General features: G+C 40.3%; 1 protein-coding gene across 1 annotated transcript in view; it reads left to right on the plus strand.

Moving 5' to 3' along the window:
- TTLL5 (tubulin tyrosine ligase like 5) overlaps window positions 1–27,204 on the plus strand; it is a 123,644-nt gene that overhangs the window by 21,957 nt on the left and 74,483 nt on the right. The window contains exons 11-22 of the mRNA XM_058807177.1: window positions 1,683–1,790; window positions 9,656–9,737; window positions 10,668–10,729; window positions 11,418–11,509; window positions 14,329–14,370; window positions 17,165–17,278; window positions 17,648–17,739; window positions 18,365–18,427; window positions 19,355–19,393; window positions 20,313–20,458; window positions 21,444–21,735; window positions 25,704–25,824. Coding sequence (XP_058663160.1) covers window positions 1,683–1,790; window positions 9,656–9,737; window positions 10,668–10,729; window positions 11,418–11,509; window positions 14,329–14,370; window positions 17,165–17,278; window positions 17,648–17,739; window positions 18,365–18,427; window positions 19,355–19,393; window positions 20,313–20,458; window positions 21,444–21,735; window positions 25,704–25,824 — 1,253 coding nt within the window. The remainder of the gene's footprint in view (window positions 1–1,682; window positions 1,791–9,655; window positions 9,738–10,667; window positions 10,730–11,417; window positions 11,510–14,328; window positions 14,371–17,164; window positions 17,279–17,647; window positions 17,740–18,364; window positions 18,428–19,354; window positions 19,394–20,312; window positions 20,459–21,443; window positions 21,736–25,703; window positions 25,825–27,204) is intronic.

Genomic DNA, 27,204 nt, shown 5'->3' on the forward strand with positions numbered 1-27,204 from the left:
GATGTGGTGTCATCTTTCCATGGCTCAGGTTTTTGCTGGGTGTTTTCATTTAGTCTGTGTTTCATATACAATAGCTCCCTCTTCCACACCTTTGCCAGGTCTGCTGGTAGTAACTGCATCTGCAGAGCAGAATCCAGGTATATCCTTAAAGGGATAATTTACCTGTGATACTGAGGCATCAGTAAAATTACTGATAGCAACTATGGCCCATATTGCTAATGTTGCCAAGGAACACTCAAATGTTGGAGAAAGGGATTTGAATCTGGCTTTCAGATGGAAGTAGACTTTTTTTCCATCATGTGTGTGCATGGCAGTCCAATCCCTTGCACCATATGTGTTCAGCCAGTTGTGAATGTGCAGTTATTAATATTAATACATCTCCACTCCTCAACCCAATCTCAAGTATAGAATATACACTCTTAAATAGTAAGCAAACTACTGAGCAATGCAAGCAGATTTCTTTAACTGTTCATTACAAGACGTGCACCTTTCTCTGATGCATCTGGTTCTGGCCATAGGGAGGCAGAATGCTGGCTGAGAAGGGCTGGCCTTGTCTGGGCTGGCAGGGTTTTTGTGCTCTGGGTTGTTTATGTGTGCTGGGATGTTTCCATGCTGTGTTGGTTCCACTTAGTTGTTTTCTGGTACAGAAGTTCACATCTGAATTTGCTTGCATGAGCTTTCTGTAATTGTTCAGGTCCCTGCATGTCATCATGTGAGCATGAGAAATAGTAATTGTAGAACTAAAGTAAACTCTCTAGTCAAGTGGTTTCTAGAAGATACTCTTTGAAGTAGTGATTGCCAGATGTCTCTGTGGATTTGCTTGTGCTCCCTTTGAGGGGTGGGGAAGGCTGTCCTTTCATCTTTATTAACTTCTGAGACTATGACTCCAGTATTTGTTCATTTCTCCTTTCTCTCACTTCTCTATTTCTTGTCCTTGAAAACAAAAGCAGTGTGGTGTTCTTTCTATCACATGACTCATCCCAAGTCCAGTGTAGAATGCAGGTCTATGTCTAATGCACATCTTTTCTTGCCTTTTGCTTCCTCTGTCTGCTTAGACTCCTGTTCCTGAGCTCTTCACAGGCTCATGCAGGAGCTGGAGAGTGCTTTCTTACTATCTGTTATCTATAGGTCAGCAGGACTGGGAGCTATGACCAGTCACAAAATTTTGAAAAGATTTATGAACTTTGGTTTGGGAACAGCTGCTTTAGAGGAAGGTGCAGTGTCACAGAACAGTTATGTCATAAAAGTTCACAAGAAAAATTTTTCTATCTCGGTGCTATGGCTTATTCTCTGTAGTTTGAGGGCTTATCTCACTAACCCACTCCTGTCTAACCTTTGTTTAATCCTTCCTATACTCCGAGTGGGCAGTGGTCAGACTCCAGCTGACTTGTGCTGGTGTGTTTGCCATATGTTTGTTTACCTGCACTGGACATATACTCATGTTTATCATTCTCACACTCTCATTTGTGAGTATTTTTGCACTAAGATATGTATGCATGTCTGTTTACTTAGGCTTGCATGGATTTTCAAGCATCATTGCTTTGTCATCCATAGGGTCTCATGTGCTTTGATTCACAAAGGTGTATCTCCATTTGCATATTCTCATGCCTACCTGGATATTATGTGTTACTTCACAATCTACTTTTTTCCTTTTTCCTCCTCCCCCCCTCCCCTCCTTGCAGCACTGATGGCCAGCGTGGAGGACCTGATTATCAAGGCTCTAGTTTCTGCTGAGCTGTCCATTGCATCAGCTTGTAAAAGTTTTCTTTCACATCGTGGCAGCTGCTTCGGTAAGACACTGGGGACATCTTTGTTGATTGCCTGCTGAGTACTATTTGGAACCTCCAGCTTTGTCATGCTAGAGAGAAAGTGCATTCCCTAGTGCAAGAAAGCTGGATGCTATTTTGGTTGTTTTTGGGTTTTTTTTTTGTTTTTTTGTTTTTTTTTTATTTTTTAGCATAAGTCTCGGTGAGGGCAGGGGGCATCAAATCTCATTTCACCCTGTGTCAGCACCATTGATCAGAGTCTCGTGCAAGAAAATGAAAACAGGATTATGAAAAAGGACTTGAAGGGGAACTTGGGGAAGTGCTGGAAAGTTGGTGATTTACCAGTGCCCTTGCAAAGAATGGCTGCGGGTGATTAAACACGTTTTTAGAGCATTTGCTATTTCCTCCCGAGCCAGGTAGCAGTGTAGTTTTGCCTTTCCCCAGTGCGTGTGAGGACGGGGAGCAGCCGCGGGCGGCGGGCAGTGCGGGCGGTGCCGGTGCGGGGATGGGCGGGCGCCGCGCGGGGGCGGCCGAGGCCGCTGCCGGCCCGGGCAGGCGCTGCGGAGCTCCCTGCCAGCGCAGGCCGGGAGCGGCTCCAGAGAGCAGCGCCTGGTACCGCCGTGTGCCTTCTCCCGCTTTCCAGTGGCTGCTTCCCAACCTTCCCTAAAGAGGCCTCCTCCTGCTCCTAGCCGTCCTTCACTCATGTGGATGCGTGCACGGAGATGAAGTCTCCGTCAGTGCTTAAACCAAAGGCCAAGCTTGGCTTAGGCTATCCTGTGTTTAGGTATTGGGGCTTATATTTAAACTAGCTGTGACAGGACAGATCCCTTTATGTGGTCCTTGAGTTGCACTTAGATACTGATAATTCTGCAACTTTCAACACTCCAGCATAAATGCATCTTTGGATATTTGAGAGTGATAAGACAGTCAGGAATCAAGGAGCCATGACTGATAGGTTGTTTAGTCGCCTCACAAAACTAGCTACCTCTCCAACCATAGTTTCTCCTGACTGACTCTGATGCCTTTGTAAGTTGAAGGACCTGGTGATACATGGGGATTTATGAGTAAGATAATAGTCTCAGTGAAATGGCACTTTATTGGCTAGTTGAAAAAAAGACATGCCAAAACCACTTTAGCTGCCCCCTTTTTTTGGCTTCTCTCTTTTCCTTCCTCAGTTGTGTCTCCAGAGCTGTGTATATGGAAACTAATGTTCCTAATGTACTTTCTGCTGGGCCTGGCTCTGAGGTTATCCCACTTCCTGCTGCCTCCCCAGGGCTGCACTAACCACCCTCTCAGATGCTCCCCCACAAATAAACTGTTTTGTTCCATTTATTTCAGTGTAAACATAAATTAAGAGCTTCCCAGGAAAGAGAGCTTAAGTAGGAGCCATACTGCTTCCCTAGGGAGACTTAGGCATTTCCAGAGCTCAGTACTTTCTGCCACCTTCCTCCCACAATTAAGTGGTGGTCCTTGTCTCAAGGATTTGAACTTCCATCATGTTGTATGGTTCATTTGTCATCTGTGTGTGTGTCTTTTCTGACACTTTTGCGTTGTATGGCTTTTAACCTTGTAAATATTCAGTTTTTCTAGCTGGAAGTGTTCATAATGGTTCAGTTCATAGTTGTTAGCATGAAGGAGAAAGCTGCAAAGGAAGACTTCAAGGCAGCATGTTGAGTCTCAGACAAGAGCCTTTTTTAAATTTTTTTTTTTCATTCTGAGCTGTGAACAGTGAAACTGAGTGTGTGTCCTGAGGAGGGCTGATCATGTGAAAAGTATCTTAGAAACCTTTATCTGAAATTCAGATGCAGAGATGGGTCTTGTTTGGAAAACTCCTAAAAAATATAACTAAGTTGTATTCTACTCTAGTGCTTGTAATGCTGTTATAGGGAATAGAACTCCTGTACAATTGCCATTTTCTTCCTAAAAAATTAAATCACAATTACTTATTTGTCCAGATGAGGTTGCCCACTTTATTTCTCTAATTGTTTAGTACTGCACTGATCTTCAGTTCTTGCACAAATAAGTTTTTATATGTACTGTACTTGCTTCCTGGATTTAAAGGATGAGAGTTTATTCATGGCTTCATTTTCTGGGACTGGTGAGACAGGCTGATTCCTGCTACCAATGCATGCCTAGAAAGAGAGTGTGCTAGGTCAGGAGGGTCCTTTTTCTCATGTCAAAACAGAGTGCTGGTGACAGTTTGTGTAAAGACTGAGTTCCGTTTTGGTCATGTAATGTGAGCTATTTACTGCATTCTAGTAATAATCAAAGGACTTGGGATGTTCAGTTTTGTTCCTCTGAAGTGCATCACAGAAGCACTGCAAGTACTACATGATTTTGTTGTCTTGTTCATACACTGTTATTAACAAAGTGATCCCAGTCATCTATTTTGTTCTTTGTAATTAGCTAATAATTCCTTATGTAAAATTAAGCTTGTAGTAAAAATTGTTTCAACCAGTAAGTAATTCCAGAGGAGGGCATGCTGCAACTCTCCAGATCACTGCCCTGTCCTGAAGCTGGTCACCAGCTGAGTCAATGGTCACCTCTGGAGCCTTCTTTAAGAGACAGATAAATAGATAGATTTTGCACTTATTTAAGGGATGTGACATCTCAGTGTGGGAACAGGAGGTACAATAGGGCTGCATATGCCCAGGATGATTACAGACTGCGTTTTTCTCCCTCCTGAAGTAAGCATGGCTGGGTAGGCTGGAAAAGGCAGTGAGGCCTGCTTTCAGGCAGAATGAAAAATCTCCCTGTGGGATTGGTTTAGTAGGGTAGGAAATGAAGGTGGCTGGGTGCAGCACATATTTTTGCCAGCAGCCAGGTAGCAGCATTTTCTGCACTCGCTGAAGTGTGAGCCTAAAGAAGCACCAGATTGAAGTCCTCTTGTTTCATTTATGTTCTAGGAAACCCAGCTGTGACACTGTTGAGCTTGTCTGCAATTAAGAAGGCCGGCCAGGATAGGGTAATGGGCATATTGATCCCACCAAAGCAATGACTTTCTTATTTAGCTGCTTCTGTGTCTTAAGGCTGAATTGGTCAGGCTTTTGCTTTTAATCACATCTATATTGAGATAAAAGCAAACAATGCACTGTTGTATGACTTGAGTGGGGGTGAGCTGGAGCTAAATGCTTTAAAAAGTCTTCATTTGTGCCAAATCACCAGTTTCACAACTGCCTGTGTTGCTGTTCTTCATGAACATTTAGCTTTCTGAGTGGTGGCAGTTGACCTATTTAGGGGAAGCCTTTTGTAGTTTTGAACAGTGCTGGCCTGCTCCATCATGAGTTTTCCAGGGCACTAAAAACTTGAGATTCTTAAGGAGTTTCTGTACACACTTAATTGATGTGAGGTGAGCCTATGCTTAGTGACTTAAGTCAACCATACATATAGCACACATATTTCCTGTGTTTTTCTAGTTTCTTACATGACATGTCACAGAAAAGCTGAACAGGGATTTCCTTATTTCCTACCATTACCTTTTTTTTTTTTTTTAATGAGGCTTAAATCTGTTCTTCGCATCAGTCTTTGCTTTGAAGCCAGTATGTAAAGATGCCATTGGAATCTGAAAAAGGTTGTAGACTCCTCTGGCTACAAGCAGATTCAGGAGGCCTGTACCCTTCATGACAGGTGTTTTGATGATCTGATTGGTGAGGTAGATTTTATAATGTAACTGTATCTTGAAATTTGACTAAACTGTCAGCTGAGTGTGAGGGGTAAAATGAGTTCAAGGGATAGGTCTTCTAGTCATAGCTTTTATAGGAACAGGGGGTCTATCCCTGCACTGTTTTTCTTACTTGTCACTTCATGGCTCTAAGTGGTACCTGTCTGATATTGATTATTTAGTACCCAGAGCTTGGTTGAAAGACTCAAGATCCCTGTTGCTGCAGAAACTTTCTTTAGGAAGTTGTTCTCAGCTTAGTAGCACCAGTTTTCTTCCTCAGAAGGCTGGAGCAGACCTAAAAAGCTTTTATGGCTGTTTTTGGGGGACTTAGGAAATGACCAGCACTGTCAATTTATCGTCAATGGACTTGTGTTATCGAAGTCAGAATCAACCCTGGCTTCTCATTCTGTCTTCTGCTGCTACTGGTTCCTGTGGTGGCATTAGGGTCTTCGCCAGATAGATGACATCAAAGTGAGGAACACCAGTTTATTCTTGCCTCATGGCTTTCTTGGAGTGTAAGAGCTTGAAATGGGAACTAATGAGGTTGGGAAACATGCTCTCTTTATCCTTCACTTCATGTATCCATCTAGAGAGTCAGATGGCTTTTATTTTAGTCTACCTGGTATTGTTTTGTTGATTTGTGCATTTGAGTTTGTTGAGGACCAAGTAGCCACGTATCTACTCTTAAGTTCCTCAGTGCTGGAAGGGAAGTTAAGTGGTTACTGGAATATTAACCTCTGCTCACTCTGGTATCACACACTGGGTTGAACAAGTTTATACCTTGTGGATGATAATTTATTTACTCAGTAAGATTAGGATTGCAAAGGCAGCTGAATCTGCACCAAGACTCCCATTCTTTAATGTTAGCCTTGAAGCTACTTGTCCCCTCTTATTGGGTCCTTTTCTGTAATAACATAGAGATAAAACTGTTCTCTGTTAAAATAAAATTCTCTTAAAAAGAGAATTAAACCTTAATATAAAACCAGAATGAATAGGAAGGAGAAATTGAAGACTTGAATTTCAGTGGCAAAATTTCCTTGCATTAGAAATGTCTGTAAGTATGCTCCTACATAAAATGAGGAGATAGGTTTTTATTGCATTATCAAAAAATAGTTACATGCTGTGCAATTTTTTTCCCACTGTTTGTGTCCCTTCATAACATCAGGTTGTCTCCATTTAATTGTAGAGTATGTACTTTGCAGTAAAGCTTTTTTTTTCCTCTAGGGAACAAGCTGCAAAGAAAGACCACAATTACAGTGACCCTTTAGGAACTGAGCTTATTCATGCTGTGGAAAAACATGAAAAATTTCTTTATGCTACTGTGCTATCACTTGTGACTTAGTTTCTGTGCTTAGAGAGAATAACAAATTCTTTGAGGGTATTTTGTAAAAGAGAATGCTGGTGCAGTCTTGGAGAGGATTGTAAGATAAACTTGGAATACATGGGAGTTTACCAGAACCAAAAAGCCTGAGACTATCTCTGTAGCCTTTGTCTTAGTCTTAGATAATGTCATTGGCAAAAAAAATCTCTGGCTGAGCTGTTGCTGTTAGACTGCACACTGAAGCTAGGCCTTCTTTTGGGAGTGGGAAGCTCAGTCAGCAGTGACTTCTCTTTGGGCTTTAGAGGAGGAACAGGCAGGCTGTTCCTGCTGAGTCTTGGAAACAGTTGGTACCTCCTGATATAATTCCAGTCTTTAGCAAACCGTAGAGGTGAAACATGCTGTTGTGGATTCTAGTAGCAGGAGAAGGCACTATGGAAACTTGGTATCTTAGTTTCTTCTGTTCTTCCCTTATAACAGTAGTGGCACTAGGTGGCTTGTCATGAATCTAGCATTGCCACAGTGTGAGGCATGTTTTGCTCTTTCAGTTGTTGTTCTCTTTACTCTCTCTGCAGAGGGAAATGGCAGCCTTGCTGAAGTTGGTAATTGCAGAGGATATACTTTTAATTATCCTATGCTCGTGTGACTCCACATCTTTGTCCTGCCTGTGTATTTTTTATTTCAAGTGGTAGTGGAGTTTCACAGTGGAAGGGTACTGTGACTACTGTGTTTTATCTAGGAAGTGCATTTTCTAAATGTGGAAGAGGGCCAGCAAGATATTTCTGAGTAAACTTCTGACTGTTCTTAGCACAAAGATCTGCTCAGCCTTGCATGTAATCTATGAGGCTTGATTCAATTGCCAGAACATGGATATTATCTAGCTCCTGATGCCCTGAGGCAAGCAGAGACATCTCTCTAGGGCTTGTAGAAGTCTCAGAATATGTGAAACTTGGGGCATTATGGAGCAACAATGGAGACTTCCTAGGAGACCCTAAGTCACTGCAAGTGGCTTTAGAATCTGTGTTTAACAATGGAATTGAGTCAACAGGGATACCCTGAAGAACTTATTGTCCTAATAAATAAGGCAGACACAAGGGAAAGGAATGTGAAGCTCCAGCAGCATGGTTAGAGCTAGCTGAGGTCGAAAGGTTTCCCATGTGTATTTGAAAAAATGGACAGAATGACTAACTGGGTGGGAAAGATGGAGCTTTAAAGAGCCAGCAATTTGCAAGAGAATTGTGTGGGAGAGGAGCACAAAGTCAGAGGAGCCAAAACACTAGGAAAGGGCCTCCGAGGGGCCAAGGAAGGGAATGGCCAGCAGCAAAAGAAGTAGGAGCTAGTCAAAACAAAATGCACTTCTTCCTGCCTGGGGCTGGGAGGCTGCAGACCAGCAGCTGCTGCAGGCCCACTCATTGCTTCTCTGCCTTGGGCACAAGCTGCTGAGTTTTCTGTGCTGTTAATAGTCATGGGTCTTCACCAAACCTGAGACTGTACTTTGAAATAATGTATTAAAGTAATTTGGAAGTTTCTCTTGGTCAAAATGCTTTACTAATATTTACCCTTACTATCCCCACCTTCTCTTTTCCCTCTACAGCAGCCATTCCTGTCTGGGGAGCAAGAGACCAAAATGTGGATTCAGCCTCATTTCTTTGCAGTGAAGCAGTTCTTTAACTCTCTGCTGTTTTTGTTTCTCATTCAGTGTCTGGCTACAGACTCTAGAAGAGTGAGCAGGCAATGCTCACTCTTCTGCCTTTCCCTCCTTCCAAGCCTCCCCCCTGACCCTAGCTCATTGACTTCCCATTTTAAGCTGCATGAGCTTTCGCACAGCTGCCTGCATAGGAAGATCTTGTCAAGCAGTCCAGCTCCCCAGAGCCAGCATCAACATCAGGCAGGAGACAAAAGGCCAGGGCCAGAACTAAAGGAAAGAAACATAGCAAAGAAGTATCCTGCTTTTATTTCAGGCACTAGGGAACTGGTTAATTCCATGAAAATCCTTCTCTGCCAATACCCTGTTTTGTGGTGTTTAAAAAAAAAAAAAGTTTAAGTTGCCCTGATGATTACAAAGTCTGTTTCTTAATGCTGAAGGAAGGAATTGCATGCTTCTGATTTACACTCCTCTTTGTGCATCCTTCTTGCAACTCTTTCCAAACTAGAGAAAATGTGTATAGAGAGTGAAATAGTAAAATCAGATTTGGAATGGGAAGCTGGCTCCCATCTGACCTGTGTAGAGCAGAACACATCTAGCAGATGTAATATGTTATGACTGGTTTAGAAACTAAGGAAAAAATATTTCTGTTGTGGTTTGCTTCAAAGTGGCAAGCTATCAATAAGCTAAAGTTATGGAAGGTTGTCCATGTAGATGGAGTTGCTGAGGAGAAGTCTGCTGTAACCCCATGGGATGTTGCAGAAAACATATAGGAATAATTTAAAAGAAGCTGATGCTTGAAAAAAGCAAGATTTTCTCTAGCTGACTGGAACAATGAATAAAGGGATTAAAAAGTGGACAGGAGAATGAAATTTTGTTGTTTCCAGGATCCAGTGGAAGAAGTAGATTTAACCTGCTATGCTTGTGTCAATTCTATGTGAAAGCAAGTGGTAGGGTTTTGTATGAACTACAGCTTGTGAGCAGTAAAGAGTTTTTTATTTTTCTACATAATACTTCCCTAATATTTTTGTTCCCCTGTCCCCCCCCCCCCCCCCCCCCCCCCCAGGGCAGAATATATTTATGTTTAATTCTGAGGATGTGAAAATTGCTACTTGAGGAATGTTATTATTTGTTCATCCCTAGAGAGTTTACTGGATTTAACATGTATAATTTAGTTTCTACCAGGTCATTTCTATCTACTGTTGGACCTTATGTGAATGTTTAAAGATGCAGTGAGGTAAACTTGGTGTCTGCTGTGTTTTCAGAGCTCTATGGTTTTGATGTCCTTATTGATGACACTCTGAAACCCTGGCTGTTGGAAGTGAACCTGTCCCCATCATTGGCCTGGTAAGTGATTCCCCTGTCCCCATCATTGGCCTGGTAAGTGATTCCCAATATAATATTAGGCAGGAACTGTTGCTGGAGATGGTTGTCTTGGAAATGTGTGGTCCAAAGAGGGCATGGTTTCCTGATGCCTGCAGATTTTGTTCCACAGCTGATTGGCAGAGAGGATACTCCTTTGCTTTTTTCCTTTGGATAAACAAACTTACTGCAGCAATACGTTTTGAAAGAGCCCAGTTGGGATTCCTTTTTTTAATTTACTTTTTAATTATTTCTCTTCCGTTGTCACTGGTAACGATTCATAATCTCTCATTATAGATAAATTTTGGAGCTCTGTCAGACTATTGTGTTGGATTTCAATCTTCTTGGCTGATAGAAACTTTTAGATTTTGGAGTCCAAGCAGAGTTCAATCAGTTGCACTTTACTCAAGTATGTAGAGGAGTTCTTGGGCTCAGTCTAGTACTCTAATCAGATAAATGCTAAAGAGTGAGTGTTGACTTGGCCCTTATGTTGACCCTCATGCTCTAATGGAAGTTGAGGGTTTATTTTGGTAGATCTCTCAGCTATAACTTTATGTGGAAGAGGCATAGTTAAGTGTAGTTTTTAGGAATTCTACAACAGTAACTTTTATCTACTTCATGAAATGTAACATGCGTACATTCAAAGAAAATGCTTCTAGCCCTAAGGAGAGTTTAAACAAAGCTGTATGTGTCTGCATTAGGACACTAAAAGCTGTGGAAAAAGGATAAACAGATTAAGCCATTGCTGTCTGATCTTTACCTATGTATGTGAAAATCACCTAATTTTTTTCTTGTTTTTACCTGTTTTAAGAAGGCAAGGAAGCTGTATTGGAAGATATACTAAATACTGATGCATTCCTCTCATTTAATGCCAGACAAATAATTCCTATTATCCTCTGTTGCATGTGGGGACAGTGATGCTCCTTTGGACCTGAAGATCAAAGCTAGCATGCTTTCAGATATGTTCACTCTTGTAGGTGAGTGAAACAAAAAAATCCTTCAGTCTTTCCCTCATTTAAAACCAGTTAAAGGTAGGTTCATGAGTTGCGTGTTACTAGATGAGTATAATAGGTGTGAACTCTAGTTAAGGAGAGCAGCTGTATTTAGCATTGAGAAGTGATATGTGGATATTTCAGCTTCAGAATAATCATCTGTTTGTGATGCTTAGGTGGTTTTAAGAGTCCCTCATTTAGTATTTGAAGACACTCTCTTTAGCCTTCAGAGTTAGTATTCATGCATTTTTAAAGTTGAATGTATGGGTTTTGGTTGGGTGACTAGACTTGGAGTACTGTCTAGAGCACAGTGTCCCTTGCATCTTGATTTAGTTGCTTGATGCAATTTGCCTTAGTAGTGAAAGAAGTAAAATTGTCATCAGGTATGCTGCTCAGCTGTTTAAAAAACCAAGTCTGTCTCTGTGCTGCTATTCAATAACCCATTTATTGATTTAAGTACTTGGTCTTGAAGCAAGTTTTTTTTTCAAAAAATGTAATGCAATTACAGTTTAGGATTAAACAAAGCAAGGTATAAAAAAGAAAAGGATTCTTATTGGTCCTTGGGCAGGGACAAGAGGGTCTTGTATAGACTGAGTTGGTGAACAGAAATGCTAGATTCATCTTTCAGGCTTTGTCTGTCTTGAAGTTCTCATGCAGCTCTTGGTGCCCATAGGCTTTGTGTGCCAGGACCCAGGGCAGCGGTCAAGCCGGAGCATTTATCATTCATCTGAATCTGTCAGAAGAAATCCATACCAGAAGCTGCAGGTAAGTGACTTTTACAGGCCCTGGCTGAGGAGCATAGGAGGAAGTCATTCTCATAGAATTTGACTCATGGGTGAGAGAGGCAGTGAGTGAGATTATCTGGATTTCTAGCATAACTATGGAAGATGAAATCTTTACCTGTGGGGGTGGTGGGGCACTGAAACATGTTGCCCGAAGAGTTTGTGGACTCTGTATCCCTGGAGGTGTTCAAGACCAAGCTGGATGGGGCTTTGAGCACCTTGTTCTACTGGAAGCTTCCCTCCCCATGGCAGGGGAGTTGGATCTAGATAACCTTTAAGGTCTTTCCAACACAAACCATTCTGTGGTTCTCAGGGGATACACCTGCATTCTGGGCTGTTCAACCACTTTGATTTTGTTGTGGATAACAAGCTTCCAGGACCCTGGAGCTTTATGAATGTCTCTCCAAGACCTTCTCCTAAGTGAAAAACTTCTTGCATTTGAAGTTTAAGGCTTCTTTCCCATTCTCTTTTGGAATCTCACTTTCTTTCCCATGGATCATTGGACTGAGGCCTCATGTATCTTGCTGTGACTGCCCCATGTCTTTTCTGTTGAGGTAGTGCTTTCTCAGCACTGTAATGTGGAAGGACAGTTGTTCTCCATCTCTTTTTGTCTATGAAATGGATTCCATAAATATCTGTGGAAATAGAGCATTCACAAAGGGGGCAGGGAGATCTGTTACATCACTTGGACTTTCAACTCATTTCTCCTCAGGCAAATAGGCAGATGGTGTTCTTTGACATCTCTGCAGCTGGTGGTGCTGTGATGGACATGCAACATGGCTGTGTAGCTCAAGTTCAGTTAGGAAATGTCAAGTCATTTTTGTTCAGTGACAGTGTACTAAGACACTGTGCGTTTTGGTATAGGGAAAGCTCACAGAAATTGCAATGTTTTGTCTCTTGTAAAACTCAAGAGTCTTTAGTCGCTGTGAGAGAGGTGAATAGCTGGTAAGATGAAATTTGAGCATCTTTAGGATGCATGTCTGAAACTTCTAAGACAGATATAAGCCTTAAATACAGATCACTTTGACTGTATAGGTGCTCTTTGTAGCAGACAAAAGGTATGTGAGATAAATTAGAAACCATTCAAAAGAATTACCCTTCTTAGAGCAATGGCATCAGATCCTGATGATTCGACAAAATTATACAAGACAGTCTCAGAAAATTAAGCTGTTGTAAAGAATTGAATTTTAGTGAGGCTTTCAACTTTGTTTTGCTTAACAAATACCCACAAAGAGATGTAAGGTTGGCCGGTTGAAAGTTGCAAAGATTCATACGACAGTGCATTGGTTATGAGACAGGATTAGGTGATTGCCCTAACTACCTATATTTAATAGGAATAGGTTTGTAATGCAGTCATAGTTTTACAGCATTTTTTTCTTAAGTACCTAAGTGGAAATCCCATGGCTAGATAGGTATTTAGATCTTTTCATGGTCCCAGAATGTTTTAGCTTGTTCTTTGCTGAATATGTTCTATCTCAGATTTTTGGATTTTCAATACCTGTTCCAATTTCCTATTGCAAAGGCTATATGGAATCTTTTGGTTTTTCCTACCACCTTCATGATGTTTTAAGTTTTGATCATTCATATAGGCCATTTTTCATAATTGTAAAATTGCTGCTTGAAAAAGAACTGTTGGTGCCTGTGCTCTTGAGAGTGCTCTTGAATAACTATCTTGAGATGGTTACTCTCTTTTCTGAGTTTCACCAGACTGGACTGCAAGTTTCTTGTACAATTACTTTGGTTTGGCTCTTCGAACATTTCTCCCTCTAGGGAGATGAACAATTTTGCTGCTTCCATTGTAACTTCTTGTGGATTTGGGTTGGAGCTCTTTCAGTTAATTGCAAGCAATGGAGGGACCTTGATCTGTTTTGAGTAGGCCAACTGTAGAGAGGAACTTGTCAGTAGTACAGCTAGAAATGATAGGTCTCCTGAGAATCCTTTCTTCCACCATTTGCTCCTGTTGGGTGTTGGAAGAGGAAGACACTCTGAATACCACTGAAGGCAAGAAAAATCTCAGCTCTGATGATTGTTTGCTTTTGAACCTGTCCTTAAACTGGTTTTAGTTGTAGGCCTGATACCAGGTAAGTAATACTTCTTGACATTCTGATGTTTCTACACCTGTGTTAGAATGTTAAGTAGTATCTTTTTTCTCCACAAGAACTGGAATATTGTTGATATATTTAAATGAAAGTACTTGCAAAACTATGGGATTTTTACTTTTTTCCTTCCTCTGTTCTGTGAACAATTTTACTTGACAGCATCTCTTTCTCCTTGATACATAGCTATTAAATATTTTTATGTGGGTGACTCTTAATTTACAAAAATATGAATTTTGCTCATCATAGTTGAGTTCAGTGTGCTTTTGAAAACCATATGTCCAGGTGCATTCTGCACAGTTGAGCACATCTGAGCTTAGAATGAATGCTGTGTTTGGAATGGGGACAGGATACATTTGTGCAGGATATGAGGGAGATATAAGTGGTTAGCTTTATCTCTGCACTTCAGTTATCATAGAATCATAGAGTGCTTTGGATTGCAGAGTACCTTAAAGATTATCAAATTGCAACCCCACTGTTTGGACAGAGACACCTTCCACTAGACCAGGTTGTTCCAAGCCCCGTCCCCCGTCTTTGAACAGTTCCAGGGTTGGCAAAACTTCTCTGATCCACTTGTTCCAGTGCCTCACCACCTTTTGCTTATACTGTTTTGTTTAGGGTACTTGCCAGTCCTCAACAAGTCAGGCAGGGGTCGTAGTGTCTTGGAGAACACAAGATTTTTATTCTCTTTGTGTGTCTCTTGCAGCGTCCTGTGTCTGCACAGTCACAAAGAGCAAACAGCAGATCAGTAAGTACCCTTCAGCTCCATCACCCATGTAAGGGCTACACTTTCAAATGTTACTGTGTGCAATGCTTTTGGCATTGTTAATCCCCAAATATATTTTACAGTTTGAGTAGCCTGGGGCAAGGGGGATGGGGGTGAGAGGGAAGTCAACATGAGAAGAGGACATGGCACCAGCATGTTTCCATGCAGCAAAAACAAATGTTGAAAAAAATATTTACATTGCTTCTAGTAGCTTAAATAAAAAGTAGGTGAAGCTTGCTGAGAGTCAGTCAGCTGGATCAAATCCCTCAAAGTTTTTAAGACTACAAGTCTGAATGATAAGGTAAGCACAGAAGAATCTGTGCAGACAAAATTCAGGTGGCCCTACAAGAGAAGTAATCCTTTTCTTTGAGGCAGTCCTCTGAAGGACACTGCAAAAGTTTGAGAGTGAACTGGGTCAAAATAGATGCAGAGAAAAGAAGGATTTCTTAAAGTTAATGGAAAAATATGGGACTATTTTTAGCCTAAGTGAGACTGATCTACCTATCTTAGTATTATGTTTGTTACCCTTACAAGCTGTATAGACAAATCAAAATTAGTTTACCATTCTAAGCTATTGGCCATGTGGAGACATGTTAGGCATTATTTTGCTGCTGGGCTTCCTTCACAAATGTAGTAGGAGTTATTATTTTTTAATGGGGCTTCCTCATCAGGAAGAAAAGGTAGATGGAATCATCTTGAGAACCTAATTCAGTCTGTTCCCTGCTGTTTGTCATTCTGAGTAAGTTTAGCTGAGGTTCAGAGGAAGGAATATTACTGAATTACAAGGTTTTGTAGAGAATAGGAATGATCTTTGTGCCAACTGCTGTCAGTGCTTATTAAATTAGAATCATGATTTGGGAACCAAGGATACTTGCAGAATTGGAGATATACCTGATTGGTTTGATTTATCTATACTTTTATAGATAAGCTGGGTCAAAGAGGAGACAAGATCTCTGAAGTTGGAGACATTTCTGTGCTACAGCCAGAGGGTATTCTGTAGTGAAATATGGAAAAAACTGTGCAGGAAGTCCAGCAGAGAGAGTTTTCTCTAGAATTTTGACAGCCATGTAGTTTTGCTCAGGGAGGAGTCAGAGCTGCCCAATACATACACATACATTTACTGTTTGTATTTGATGCAATCATCTCTGTTGTGTTGAGACAATGGAAATGATTTCATTGAAGTGTTTCCTTAGTAAAGCAGATAATTTAATAGATTGAAGAATTTCCTGTAATATTCTCTCGGAACAACAGTTCTCACATGATGATGGATTGTTATGGTAGTGCCAGGAAATGAGAAATGTTTTTAAGGGAAATGGTTTTTGCCTCTCAGGTTTTAGAGAAAGTTGTTAAGCAACATTTTTGAGCTGTGGAGTAGAAATGGAAGGAAGCTTAGAAAGAAAGACTAAAAGTCTTTTAACTTAGTGCCATCCACAGCATCAAGCAAACCTGTTTGATTACTGGCATTTTATTTCTTCTACAGATGGTTGTGTCTCCTGCCTTTTTATCCAGATTGTCTTGTTTTCTCTTATGTTTTTAATCAGACTTAACAAAATGTTACAGCTGGTACCTGCTGTGTCTGTTTTTTCTTTGGATTTTTCTGTGCCAATCACTGCAGTATTACCTATTCTAGTGCCGTGCCTGTTGCTTTTGTTGTTGCTTCATCTACAGATTCTGAGTAGCTGCTTCTCATTTCTGTTGAAATGGAGAGAATGGAATTAAATTCCCATAGTCTTTACAAATAAAGATGCTTCCTGATCTTGCCATGGAGTTTTTTTTTATATTTGAGCAGTATGGGATATTCCCTTGGATTTACCCACCTTAAGGTTTCTGTCAGGTTTTTCTCTTCTTTCTAGATTAAGGCTTTCTGTGCATTCTTTGCTCAGTATAGAGCTAAAATAAACTTTTGAATTTAGTAAAAATGCTTGAGACCTTCTCAGTAGACTCTTTTAGTGCTATTTTTGCAGAAGTAGTTTATCTAAACTGAGCCTAAGACCATCTTAAATGTACTTGAGAGCAAATTCAAAGATTTTTTTGCTTGGATTTTAAAATTCTATAATCCTGATGATTTGAAGACATTTTGAATTCCTGTTCTTTTGTTAGAATTGGCCAGGACTGCCCATCAGGTTAAAAATAAACTTAGTGACACGGTCTGCAAATTATTGCTTATTTTTAAAAGTTTGCATATGTATGCAAATTTGCATGATGTGTCTGTGTACATCTGCAGAATGTGTCTGTTAAGTGTGAGAAGTAGCAAGTTGAAATTGAGCAGTATAGCAACAGAAGAATAAAAGGCGGTGAACTTTTCCCTGCAGCTTTTATCTCACCGGGGAATCACAGTTCTGTTGTTCTAGTATAGCAGCACAGCTAGAACAGAGAATCATGGTTCTGGTACCACTGATGTGTGAATTCAAATGTATTTGGTTCTTGTGAATGCTGACTCCAGTGCCCCTTGGGTGAGGATTTTCCTATATGGCATTCTGACTTTGCTGGTTTTGGTATGTCTCCTGTTTTTGCAGAATAGGCCAGAGGCGTAAACACTGGCAGTGATGCCTGAATTGTGCCTGCTGTGCTAAAATCTAAGAATCTGAGTACTCATATGTAGTGACACTTGGGCTGTGGACTCTTCAACAGCTGGGGTGTGGAATTGTGAATTGTGGCCTGTAGTGCTCTGAAGTGTAGATCCTGCTAGGAATGGGGTCCTGGAATTTGAATGTAATTTTTTTAATATGAAAATTGAGAGAGGAAAAAAAAAAATCTGGATTCACTATCTCTACAGCATACCCGTCCTCTGTCTGCTGGTGATGCTGATGTGAAAAGCTCGATGCCCTTAGGCAGGGAAAAGGCAGCAGGAAGGCACAACAGCTCTATGCTAGGCCTCTCCATGGAGGAGGTAAGGAGGCTATTAAATAGCTTTTATTTACCTTGGCTTATATGCAGTATGTGGGGCTATTTGCTCAACAAATGGCAGGTGCATATAATGAAAAATGTGAGAGAAGAAGAGTAATTTTTGAAACAGAATTTGAGTTTTACTGCTCGTATTGCCTTGCCCACAATCATGCCAAGCAGAGATGTGCTTGAAGCAGTGATAGACTCCTTCCAAATTTAAATGCAAGACAAAAGTCATTAAGGATATCATTATCTACTCAGTCCATTTGCAGGACTGAATAGTCTTTTTTTCTGGAATTCAGAGATTTTTGGAAGGTTTATTTTTCATTGCTATCTATTTTGCTGACTGTTCTCTATTGTTCTTTTTAATCAGATCAAAGTTCTTCGACGAGTGAGGGAGGAAAATGAACGGAGAGGAGGCTTCATCCGGATATTCCCTACCCCATTAACATGGGACCTTTATGGGTAAGAACAAAAATCTGATAGGACGGCACTGATGCTCCATGTTGAGGGGTATTCTGTGTTAGAAATGTGTAGATCAGCTATCTTGGCATTTTAAAAGATGTATTAAAAGTTTTGGCAAAGTTTACTTTAGCCTTGAATATTCTTTTTTCTGATCCCTTGTTCAGAAAAAGGAATCAGCTGCTGCTTTGCATAACTGCACCCCATGGAAAGCTGTTGGACATTATTTCTGGTATTGCTTTTCTGTTATAATAAAAATGTCTTCCTTTCAGATTTTTGCTATCTACTTTTACATCCTCAAGCTGTGCACTGTGTACTCTTGTCATTAAGCCATAAATGCCATATAGAACTCACTCCTTCTGAAAGTTATACTATATTACAATTTTCTATGTTTATTTCTATGTTTATTCTATATGTTTTCTGTCTCTTGCATCACCAGGAACTTCAGCTGAGAAATGATAGCTCTCCTCCTTTTGTCTTTTCTGTTGTGGTGCACCATGTTGTCTGAATTACCTTCTGGGATATGTTTTAGAGGCCATTTATTTCTGCACTGTACTGCCTTTCATTGAGTTGAGCTGTTGAGCTGTCCTGATAATCCTCTCTTTTTTTTTTTTTTTCCTTTTCGTAGATCTTTTCTAGAGCACAAGACATCAATGAACTATATGCTGGCTACACGTCTGTTTAAGGACAGGTAGAAAGCTTCTCTGTTTGGGAGAGAGGTAAAGGGCACAAACAGTACAAAAAGGATTGATTGCTCATTTATCCAGTGTTATAAACACAAGTCTGGGATTTATAGGAGTGCTGATAATTGTGCATCTCTTTTCTAGTGTGCAAATGATTGTTGGTCATATATTTATGTGTTGCATTTCTGAAACCAAAGGCAAAAATGACAATACTCAAAAGGCATGGGAATCATTGGAGTACTAATATTACTATAGGCATGAAAAAACTTCAAGCTCTTATATAATTTTTTTCTCTATGAAAGGATTATAGGTGGTCCTGGCTTACCTTTTGTTTCAAATTTCAAATCACATTAAAGTTTGTCTTCATGTACAGTAAGCCCTGAAATTGACTTGTCCAATGGTTTAGTATCCCTGTTTTGATCTGTGCAGTCATGATTTGATGATTCTTCTTCTGGGTGGTGGTGGGAACAGTTCATGCCACTAGCTGAGCTTCCACTGAGAGTTGTATGCAGTGTCTTTCACTGAGTGGTTAATGCCCTTCCTTATCAGCATTTCTTCTTCAAATTTGAAATCCACTATGAAGTAACTACCAAGTAAAGACAAGGTGACTGAGAAAGGAGACAGTATTTACAGAAGTTCTTCCAGCATCAGTGCTGTACAATTTTTTTTCTCTGTGTATGTTCAGGGATGTGTCTAAAGAGTTCTTCTAAATAATGCCTTCTCCAGCTTAAGCCAAACAAATGCAAGCATCAATTGTAGTACAGCTCTCAGGGCTCCTCTTTTGGAGCCCTTTTTATTTTTTCTTCTTTGAGATAGAACTCACAAGCAATTCTGTAAATATGGTCTTTACATTGTACACGTGAAAGACTAGGGAGGCTTTTTAATCAAGGCTGATCTGGTATGCAGAGTAATTTTTGACCTTTTTCTCTATGTAGGAGCAAGACGAAAAGAGAGTTCCTCACTGGAAGATCCCGGTAATTAGCTTCTTAATTAAATAATTTGTACTCTGTAGGATTTATTACAAATTTAGATTTCCTTAGCTTCATCTTCCGAGTTGTGAGTCAATGCCTTTCCTGAAAATCCATGAAAATAACTTTAGAAACATAAATACAGTGCAAAAAGAATATACCCAGATATGGAGAGCTCATGTTTTCATTGGATCTTAAAATTTCTCCTCATACACTTCTCATTTTGGTATTCCTATCATATTGATAAGCCTTATTGAGCTCTCTTTGAAAGATCTTGTCATGCACAAGGATTTGGACTTCATATACTCATATATTCACTTTGTTAGAACTGAAAAGATAAATGAAACAATAAGCATTTTCTATGCTTGTTTACACTTATATCATGGGGAGCACTTTTCTGGATTTTTGTGCACTGGCAGAAAATTGTTACTTTTGATGTTTCCCTTCTGGAATCTGGCAGGGCTCCTCGTCCCTTGTCTTAGGTCGAACTTGTAGAAAGTTTGGCATTTTCCACTTTTATTATGTTAAAATGCTTTTATCTGATCAGTGAAGAACAAGCTGTCTACATAAATGGTTCAAACAACCAGATTCATGTAAATATGCTCTCTTTCCATTCCCCTTCCCTATTTTGTACTCTTGCAATGTTAATTGTGCCCTGAGCTGTTGCACGATGGGCAGAGGCTGCTCAGTCATGAAAGTGTGACACTAGGTGATTGTGTCTTGGAGCTTTGAGAGGTGATGTTCTGTGGAGTACATACAAGACTCTCTTCAAACATTTACAGGCTTAAGTAGAGCAGAGTTAGACTGATGGTAAATATTTTTTCTGTGTATCAGCAAGAATGTTTCTTGAAGTTTGGTCTCTTGTGTTATCAGGGAGAGAAAGATAAAGGGTGACTGAGGGATATCTGTGTACTGTGCTTCCCAGAGCAGGTCTCCATGGAAGGCTGGATAGGAGGATGGAAATTGTGGGCTCTCATGCTCTCTTTTATGAGAGGAAGCTCGTTTCACTGGAGTTACGGAAGCGGCAGCGATACCGTGGCAAGGTTGGAGCAGCACAGGCAAGAGCATTAGGTATGCATGGCTAGAGTTTTAAATGAGCAGCTGGTAAAAAAAAAAGGCAAGCAAAGGACTTTTTCATTTGAAATGTGTGTGAATGAGGTTGTTCTGTTTCAAATGTTAATAGTTTTCACTTCATTCTAGTTCTGAGCTTCTTGTTTGTTTAGTGCCTTGAATTTCATTCCCACCTTCCCACACTTCCGTGTGTATGATTAAAGGTAAACAGTGCTTACTTACAGATGAGCATGTTTGTTGCATTTTGGGTAAAGAATTCAACAGTATGTGTGCCTCTGTAATTCTTCAGCTTTTCAGAGAAAGATGGGATCTTTCAGATTGATTCTCCTAGACAGCTGTGACTCTTAAGCTGTTGGGAACAGAAGTCCTTATCCAAGCTGGTGTTGGAAAAACTTAAAGGGGTACAGAGATGAATGATCCCCACAACTGACTGTTCCTGCCTTTATCTAAACTCTTTCTAGTAGCTGTATGGTACTCATTGCAGTAGGAGAGATTGGATGTTGTAAGATGGTTTTTGCTGCTGTCTTAAGCTCTATGATTGTTATTGGCTCATGTGGAAGTTTAGATTTTTGTAGCTTTATTTGACACACAGCATACAAAAATTTGTGTGTGTGTATATATATATATCAAGTGTGGGTGTAGGTATGTCAGTATGTATGTAAGAATCAGGATAAAAATAGAGGAAAATGTCTTTGCCTCTTTGATTTTGTGTGGGCGTTCTTTTTTCATTTGTAAGGCCAAAACAAGAACCTTAGTGTTCTTCTGTGTTCTGTAATACTGGGAAAATGGACTTCTCAATTGATGTACAAGATGAAAGACAGAATAACATAGAACAGTCATACTTGAGATGGTGTTCTGAGATGGCAGTGTTCTGTCCTCCTAGCAGAAAGGAGTTTACCCCTAAACCAAAGGGTATGAGCAGTAGACAGTCCTCTCCACTTTCTTTTTTTCTTAATCAGCATAAGTGATTTCTCCTCTACTACAGGCACATCAGAACCAACAAAGCTGTCCCTCAAGTCCGACACAGAAGATGAGGAGGAAGAGGAGATGGATGAGGATGAAGATGAAGACGTAGATAGAAGTGTTTGCTCTCTTTCGGACACTCCAGTGAAAAACAAGCCAGAGCTCTCTGACTCAGTGAAAACTGCTTCTAAGGAGAGGTTACCAAAAAAACATAACAAAAAAACTGGAAATAGAGAAAAGCTCTTTCTGAAAAAACCAGACTCAAGACCTCAGTTTAACTTGCTTCAGATTCTTCAAAATCAAGGAAATTTGAGGTGAGAATTTTCTGCGTATTGCCTCTAGTTTTGACTTGAAGCTAATAAGAGTTAAAATATGGAGGATGCACATTATGAATGTGAAGGGATAAGAAGGCCCTAGAAAAGGGCCTAGATTTTTGTCTAACTGTGGGCTGCCTTAACATCTTGTTGGTACAGAAGGGAGACCATTGCAAAGTCTGACAGTTTACCCGAGTGCCTGACCTGTTGGATCAATGTAAAGCATGACCCTGTAGTTTCCATTGCTTTTCTTTGATCTGATGATGTAAGCTGTTCTTTGTCAGCTCAGGCTTCTAAAATGCCTCTTTGCCTTAATGCAGGATGTCTGCTACTGAATTCTAATTTTTTTTCTTTGCATTCTTTGCATTTGCCAAGAAGTGGTTATAAACATACATTAAATTATCCAGGAAGGGTTGGATAGGAGTATTTCAGTGCTGTCTCTCTGTAAAATTAGTTTTCTCATTTTGTGCTTTTATTTTTGGTGATAGAATTTTTCCCTCTGGTAGTTATCTTTGCTCAAGGTCATGGCCTTCTGAGAGCAAAATTAGGAAGTAACTTGAGAATGACAAATTACTGAAACATCTCATTGCATGTTGTTGAGTCGGACGGTGTGGAATAGAGTGTCTTCTGATGCATGGCTCTTTCTTGGAAAAAAAGAGATGTACTGGAGGAGAGTCTATAGAAAAACACCAAGCAAGGTTTTAACCAGATGTTTTGAAACACAATCCTCCCCTTGAATGTGGTTAGCAAAACTGTCTAATTGCAGATGGACAGAAAGTACAAAAAGAAAGGATGGTTACGTATACCTGAGTAGAAAGACTACACATCTTCTAGACAAGAAGCAGTGTTATGTTTTCTGTGAAAAATAGAGGTAGAGAAAATGTTTCTTGTTGTTGTTTTCTTAGTTTAGTTTCTGGGAGAAACTATGAATTATTCAATAGCTTTGGGGATTGTTCCGATGTCTTATTGTGGCAAGGACATTTGCTGCTGTGACAGGGAAGATTCTGAAACCTCTTTTGAGGATAAACATAGCAATGCTGTGTCTATATCTATATAGAACTGACTCCTGCCAAGAACATAGTCTCTGTCTGATGTTCCTGGCAGAATCTTGCTCAGCACCCAGCACTGTTGGGATTCCCCACAGAAGGGTATAAGGCTTATGGTGACCTCTTGTTCTGAGATTGTGTTGGGCTTGGCCCCATCTGGGATGTCATTGATGTAAGCTTTGCTTATGGGCTCAACAGGCAGAGGAGCTGAATAAAATTTTCATCCAAGAAAAAACAGGCCTATTCTAGTCAGTTTTTGTAAGTGGTAGGATTTTTCTCTCCTTTAGTCAGCCTGATGAGGAAATATCTGCCTTCCACATTTTGGGTGTTACTGGTAAAGAAATTATATTCAAAGAAAACCTGTTCCCCCAGCTCTGCCATTCCCAAGGAAGTAAAATGAAAAGCCAAGTTACTTGTTTCTGAATTTAAGGCCTCAGGTTTCAATATCACCCCCACAAAAGGAGAGGCAGTGTTAAACAAAAGCCTTCTGTAGTTTTTAGTCAGAAATTTCAGGTGCAGGCAAAGACCTGTATTATTGTGCTGATGTTGATAATGGGGGCTTCTTATCAAGCAGAAATCTTGAACTGGTAATGAGATGTTTGAGTTGTACCTACACCAAAACTGGCAGCTCTAGAAAGCCAAGGTGAGAGCTTTTTCTGATACATGGTGGCCTGATGTAGAGAGTATCAGTTCTCAGCAGGGATTCAGAGAGTTCTCCCAGTGTTCCACACATGTAGAAAGAAAAGGTAGAGGTAGTGATTAGTGGCATGCAGAGCTCAGAGGTGTTATAAGGCCTGCTGTGCATTCTGGAGTTCACTGAAGTTCCTGGAAGGCAGAAATTGTAACCATGTGTAGTTGCTGCAGTATAGCTATGAAGAGGATGTGTACTTGTCATTGGTTTAGCCCTTCTCTGGCCCTGTGTGACCTTCCACAAGCATCAAAAGTTGATGATTAAGCTGATACATGGATACTTCCAATGTATTTTATTTTAGCTTCAATTCTTACCCAAATGGATGCATTGATCTGTCTGAGTGTTGCTATGGTATGATTTCTGTGTAACACTAACATAATGTTCCTGAAATTTTTAGACCTATGAGCCAGAAAGACTTAATTGCTGCACAGAGTTTTTAATAGCATTTCAAGGACTTGTGTCCCTGGAGTCATAAGGACTATATAAGCATGTGAGAATATTTGTAAGCAGCAGAATACAAGTAGAAAAAATATGGTGAGGTTCCTCAGGAATTTGTCTGAGGCTGATTATATAATCAATTCAGTAATGCCACAAAATGTACAAATGTGCTAATGAAATTTGCTGATAGAAAATATTTGGGAGCTATTACCATGAGAAAAAAGTAATGCATTACATATGAGAAACTGGATGACCTTGAGGATATAAATAATCTAACTAGGATGAAATTCAGTAGCACAGAGTACAATGGGATGCTTATAAGAACTAATAATTTACACCAGAAGTTCTGTCAGCTGGGTGTTCATCAGCTAGAAATTAATTATAAGGAAAAATATCTTGCATGCTGGTTGATCAGAGGAAGTTTGTGAAGTCCTAGCTCATGCATGCATGAAAACACCAAATGTGTTCCAGGGCTTATCACTTGACATACTTCTGAGACTTGATGTGGAGTATTGTATCACCCATATTCATGGAAGGCAAATTGTGAGTGGAACACAGGTGGAGGTGAGCTGCTGGTCTTATCATGTCACCATTGTGGGTGCTTTTTTAGAGGACACTGGCAAATGTGGATAGTTCACATTAATAAAAGGAAAACTATGAAAGGATTTAACTCTGTTAACAAAAACATTCAAGGTGGGAGATCTGTCAGGGATTATATTTAAGGTACAGGACAATGTTGGAGAAAGAAAAAGCAATTATAATCTGCTCATAAGTGAAGCTGTGCTGGGCAGAAAGGAGATTCCTATTTATTATAACAGTAAGTTCTGGAATAATATTTCAGGAAAGTAATGGGTTCAAAACTCTAGTTTGTTGAAGATGAAATTTAAAATTCTACAGAGCATATTGGGACACTTCCTGTGATCGAAAGGGAAATCTGTTGCTGACACTAAGGCAAATCTGCTGCTATATCCTTATGAAAAGCTTCTAGCAACTGTGGGGAAAACAATGAGGGAGAGCAGAATGTTTGAGGATAAGGTTTGGACCAAGAGGACAATGAACAGAATTAGGCAGAGCTTTCAGCAGTTTCTCTCACAACAGATGCATATACTAAAGTGGCTACTATTGCAAGGGAATGAGAAGCTGTGTCCCTCCCAGTCTTCTCCTCAGTTCATGCTTACAGCTTCCCAACATGTTCAGCCAGCTGCACAGCAGATTTTGCTGATGTTCCCTCATTCCTCAGTGGTGCCTTGCTCAATGAAATTTGGCTTGTATCCCTGAGCTAGCAGGGGAAGAGCTCACTTTCACAGATTTAATTCTTTCATTTCTAATGGGAATTACAGGGCCTTTGTTATAACTCTGGCACCAGTACCAAGCCCTTTGTTTATTTTATGGTCTGTTGTTGTGGTGTTCAAAATGTTTGTGAAAACCGAGGCCCAGTAGAGCCTTGAATTTGTTTTAAAAATATGGTTTTGCTGATGTCCACGTTACTGGCTTTTAGAGGAGAGTAACCAAGGCTGTAAAAGGCAGGAAGAACATTCCATTTTTAGAATTTATCTGAGAGAGTGTGTATTGTCTTGTGTACCTCCTGCAATACCTACCACCCCATCTTGGTGAACTGAAGGTCTGCTTGAAAATGCTGATGGGGTGAAGGGGTTCTCCTTTCTTTGAGCTTCAGCATTACTGCACTTAGGAGGACCTTGCTGACTGTACTTTGGTTCATAAGCTGTGCCTCACTGCTGTAACTCTTTCCATTCCTGTTCTGAAGACAACTGGTTGATTCTTTTTGTCCCCAGCAAGATTCAAGCTCGTGCAGCTTTCTCTGCCTATCTACGGCACGTTCAGCTCCGACTGGTGAAGGAGGCTGGAGAACAGATCCAGAATCCTGCCTGGGTTGCCAAAGAGGATGAGCAAATGGTAAGAAGCTTTGTGTTGGCCAGGCTGAAAAGCCAAGTTGGAATCTACCTTGAGACATTTGAAGTCAGTTCCTATTCTTGCAAGTACAGAAGTCCAATTGTGATGATGGTTGTTCATCTTTGTCTGGCTGCCAGTGCTGTATTTTTAATATACCCATGTGGTAGGACTGCTAACAGACCTCAGAGCAATGACAGACAGGTCTTAATGACTAGACTCTGTTGACATTCAGGCTCCTCAGATCTCATGCTGAGATTTCTGAGCTTACCTGCTCTTGAATTCTTCTCTAGAAGATTCTTTGAGAGTACTTGTTAGGATCTGGTTTGTGCTGCATTAAGCAAAGCCTTCGTCTATTCAAATAGAACAGGTACCCAGTTAAGCTTTTTCTCTTCTGTACTGTTGTAATATATTCAGACATCTGTGTTTATGAATCTTACTTGCATTCTAGATAGAGGAAATTAAAGTAAAAGCCAGTGAGAAGAGAAAGCAAAAGTGATAGACTTTTCAAAGCAGTATTTTGAAGTCCTGTGTTTGATATGTATGCATTTTAAAAAGCACAGCAATCCCGGATCCTTTCACAAACCTTCCTAAAAGAGCTTTGTACAGTAGGCTCTTGAGCTTTCTGCATATATTCTCACTGAGTGTGTGTTGCAGGGAAAATGTAGTTCAGAGATAAAATTGTGTGTCAAGAATAATCATTCAACTCAGTGGAAAATGTTACCTCTGCTCTTTCCAAGTGGAAATTAAAACGGGCTTTTTGAGAGTCACTTTGTCTGCTGTACTGTAAAGACTAACGTTTAAAATAACAGATCAAACCAGCCTGGAGTAATGGCAGTGAGAGGCGAGCTGTGAAATCCAATAGTTTGGCTGTGAGGCTGCTCATTTATGCATTAGCAGAGCTCCTGAGCAAAAGCAAATCCAGAGGCGAGACAGAAAGGGTTCAAAACGCCCACAGGATGCATCTTGCCTTAGGATCTGTCTTGCCATATGTTTCCCCCACCAGAGGTCAAACAGACCTGGTGATGGACTGGAATTACATGGCTATAGATGTAGACATCTAGTGCTGTGGAGAGGATGTGGCAATAGCACGTAGTTGAAAAATGATGAAATGGGGCTACCCACTGTAGTGGAGATATCTGACCAAGATCCCCTTTCCTGTGGTACTGCTGAGAGAGTTTTATGTCAGTGCACTTTCCACTGGCCACCTTTAACACATTGCATGTGGGATTTTGGGAACATTCTCCTAAGATACTGGACTTTACAGGTGTGTCACTGCGTTTTGCTGATTGATTATTTTTTCCTTTATCTGCTATGCTTTTGAGACAAACACTTCCTAAGTGTTCAAATGTTGTGGTGTGCTGTAATGTCCCATTTTAGACTTCC

The sequence above is a fragment of the Ammospiza caudacuta genome, chromosome 6 (assembly GCF_027887145.1).
Source record: "Ammospiza caudacuta isolate bAmmCau1 chromosome 6, bAmmCau1.pri, whole genome shotgun sequence".
NCBI lineage: Eukaryota > Metazoa > Chordata > Aves > Passeriformes > Passerellidae > Ammospiza > Ammospiza caudacuta.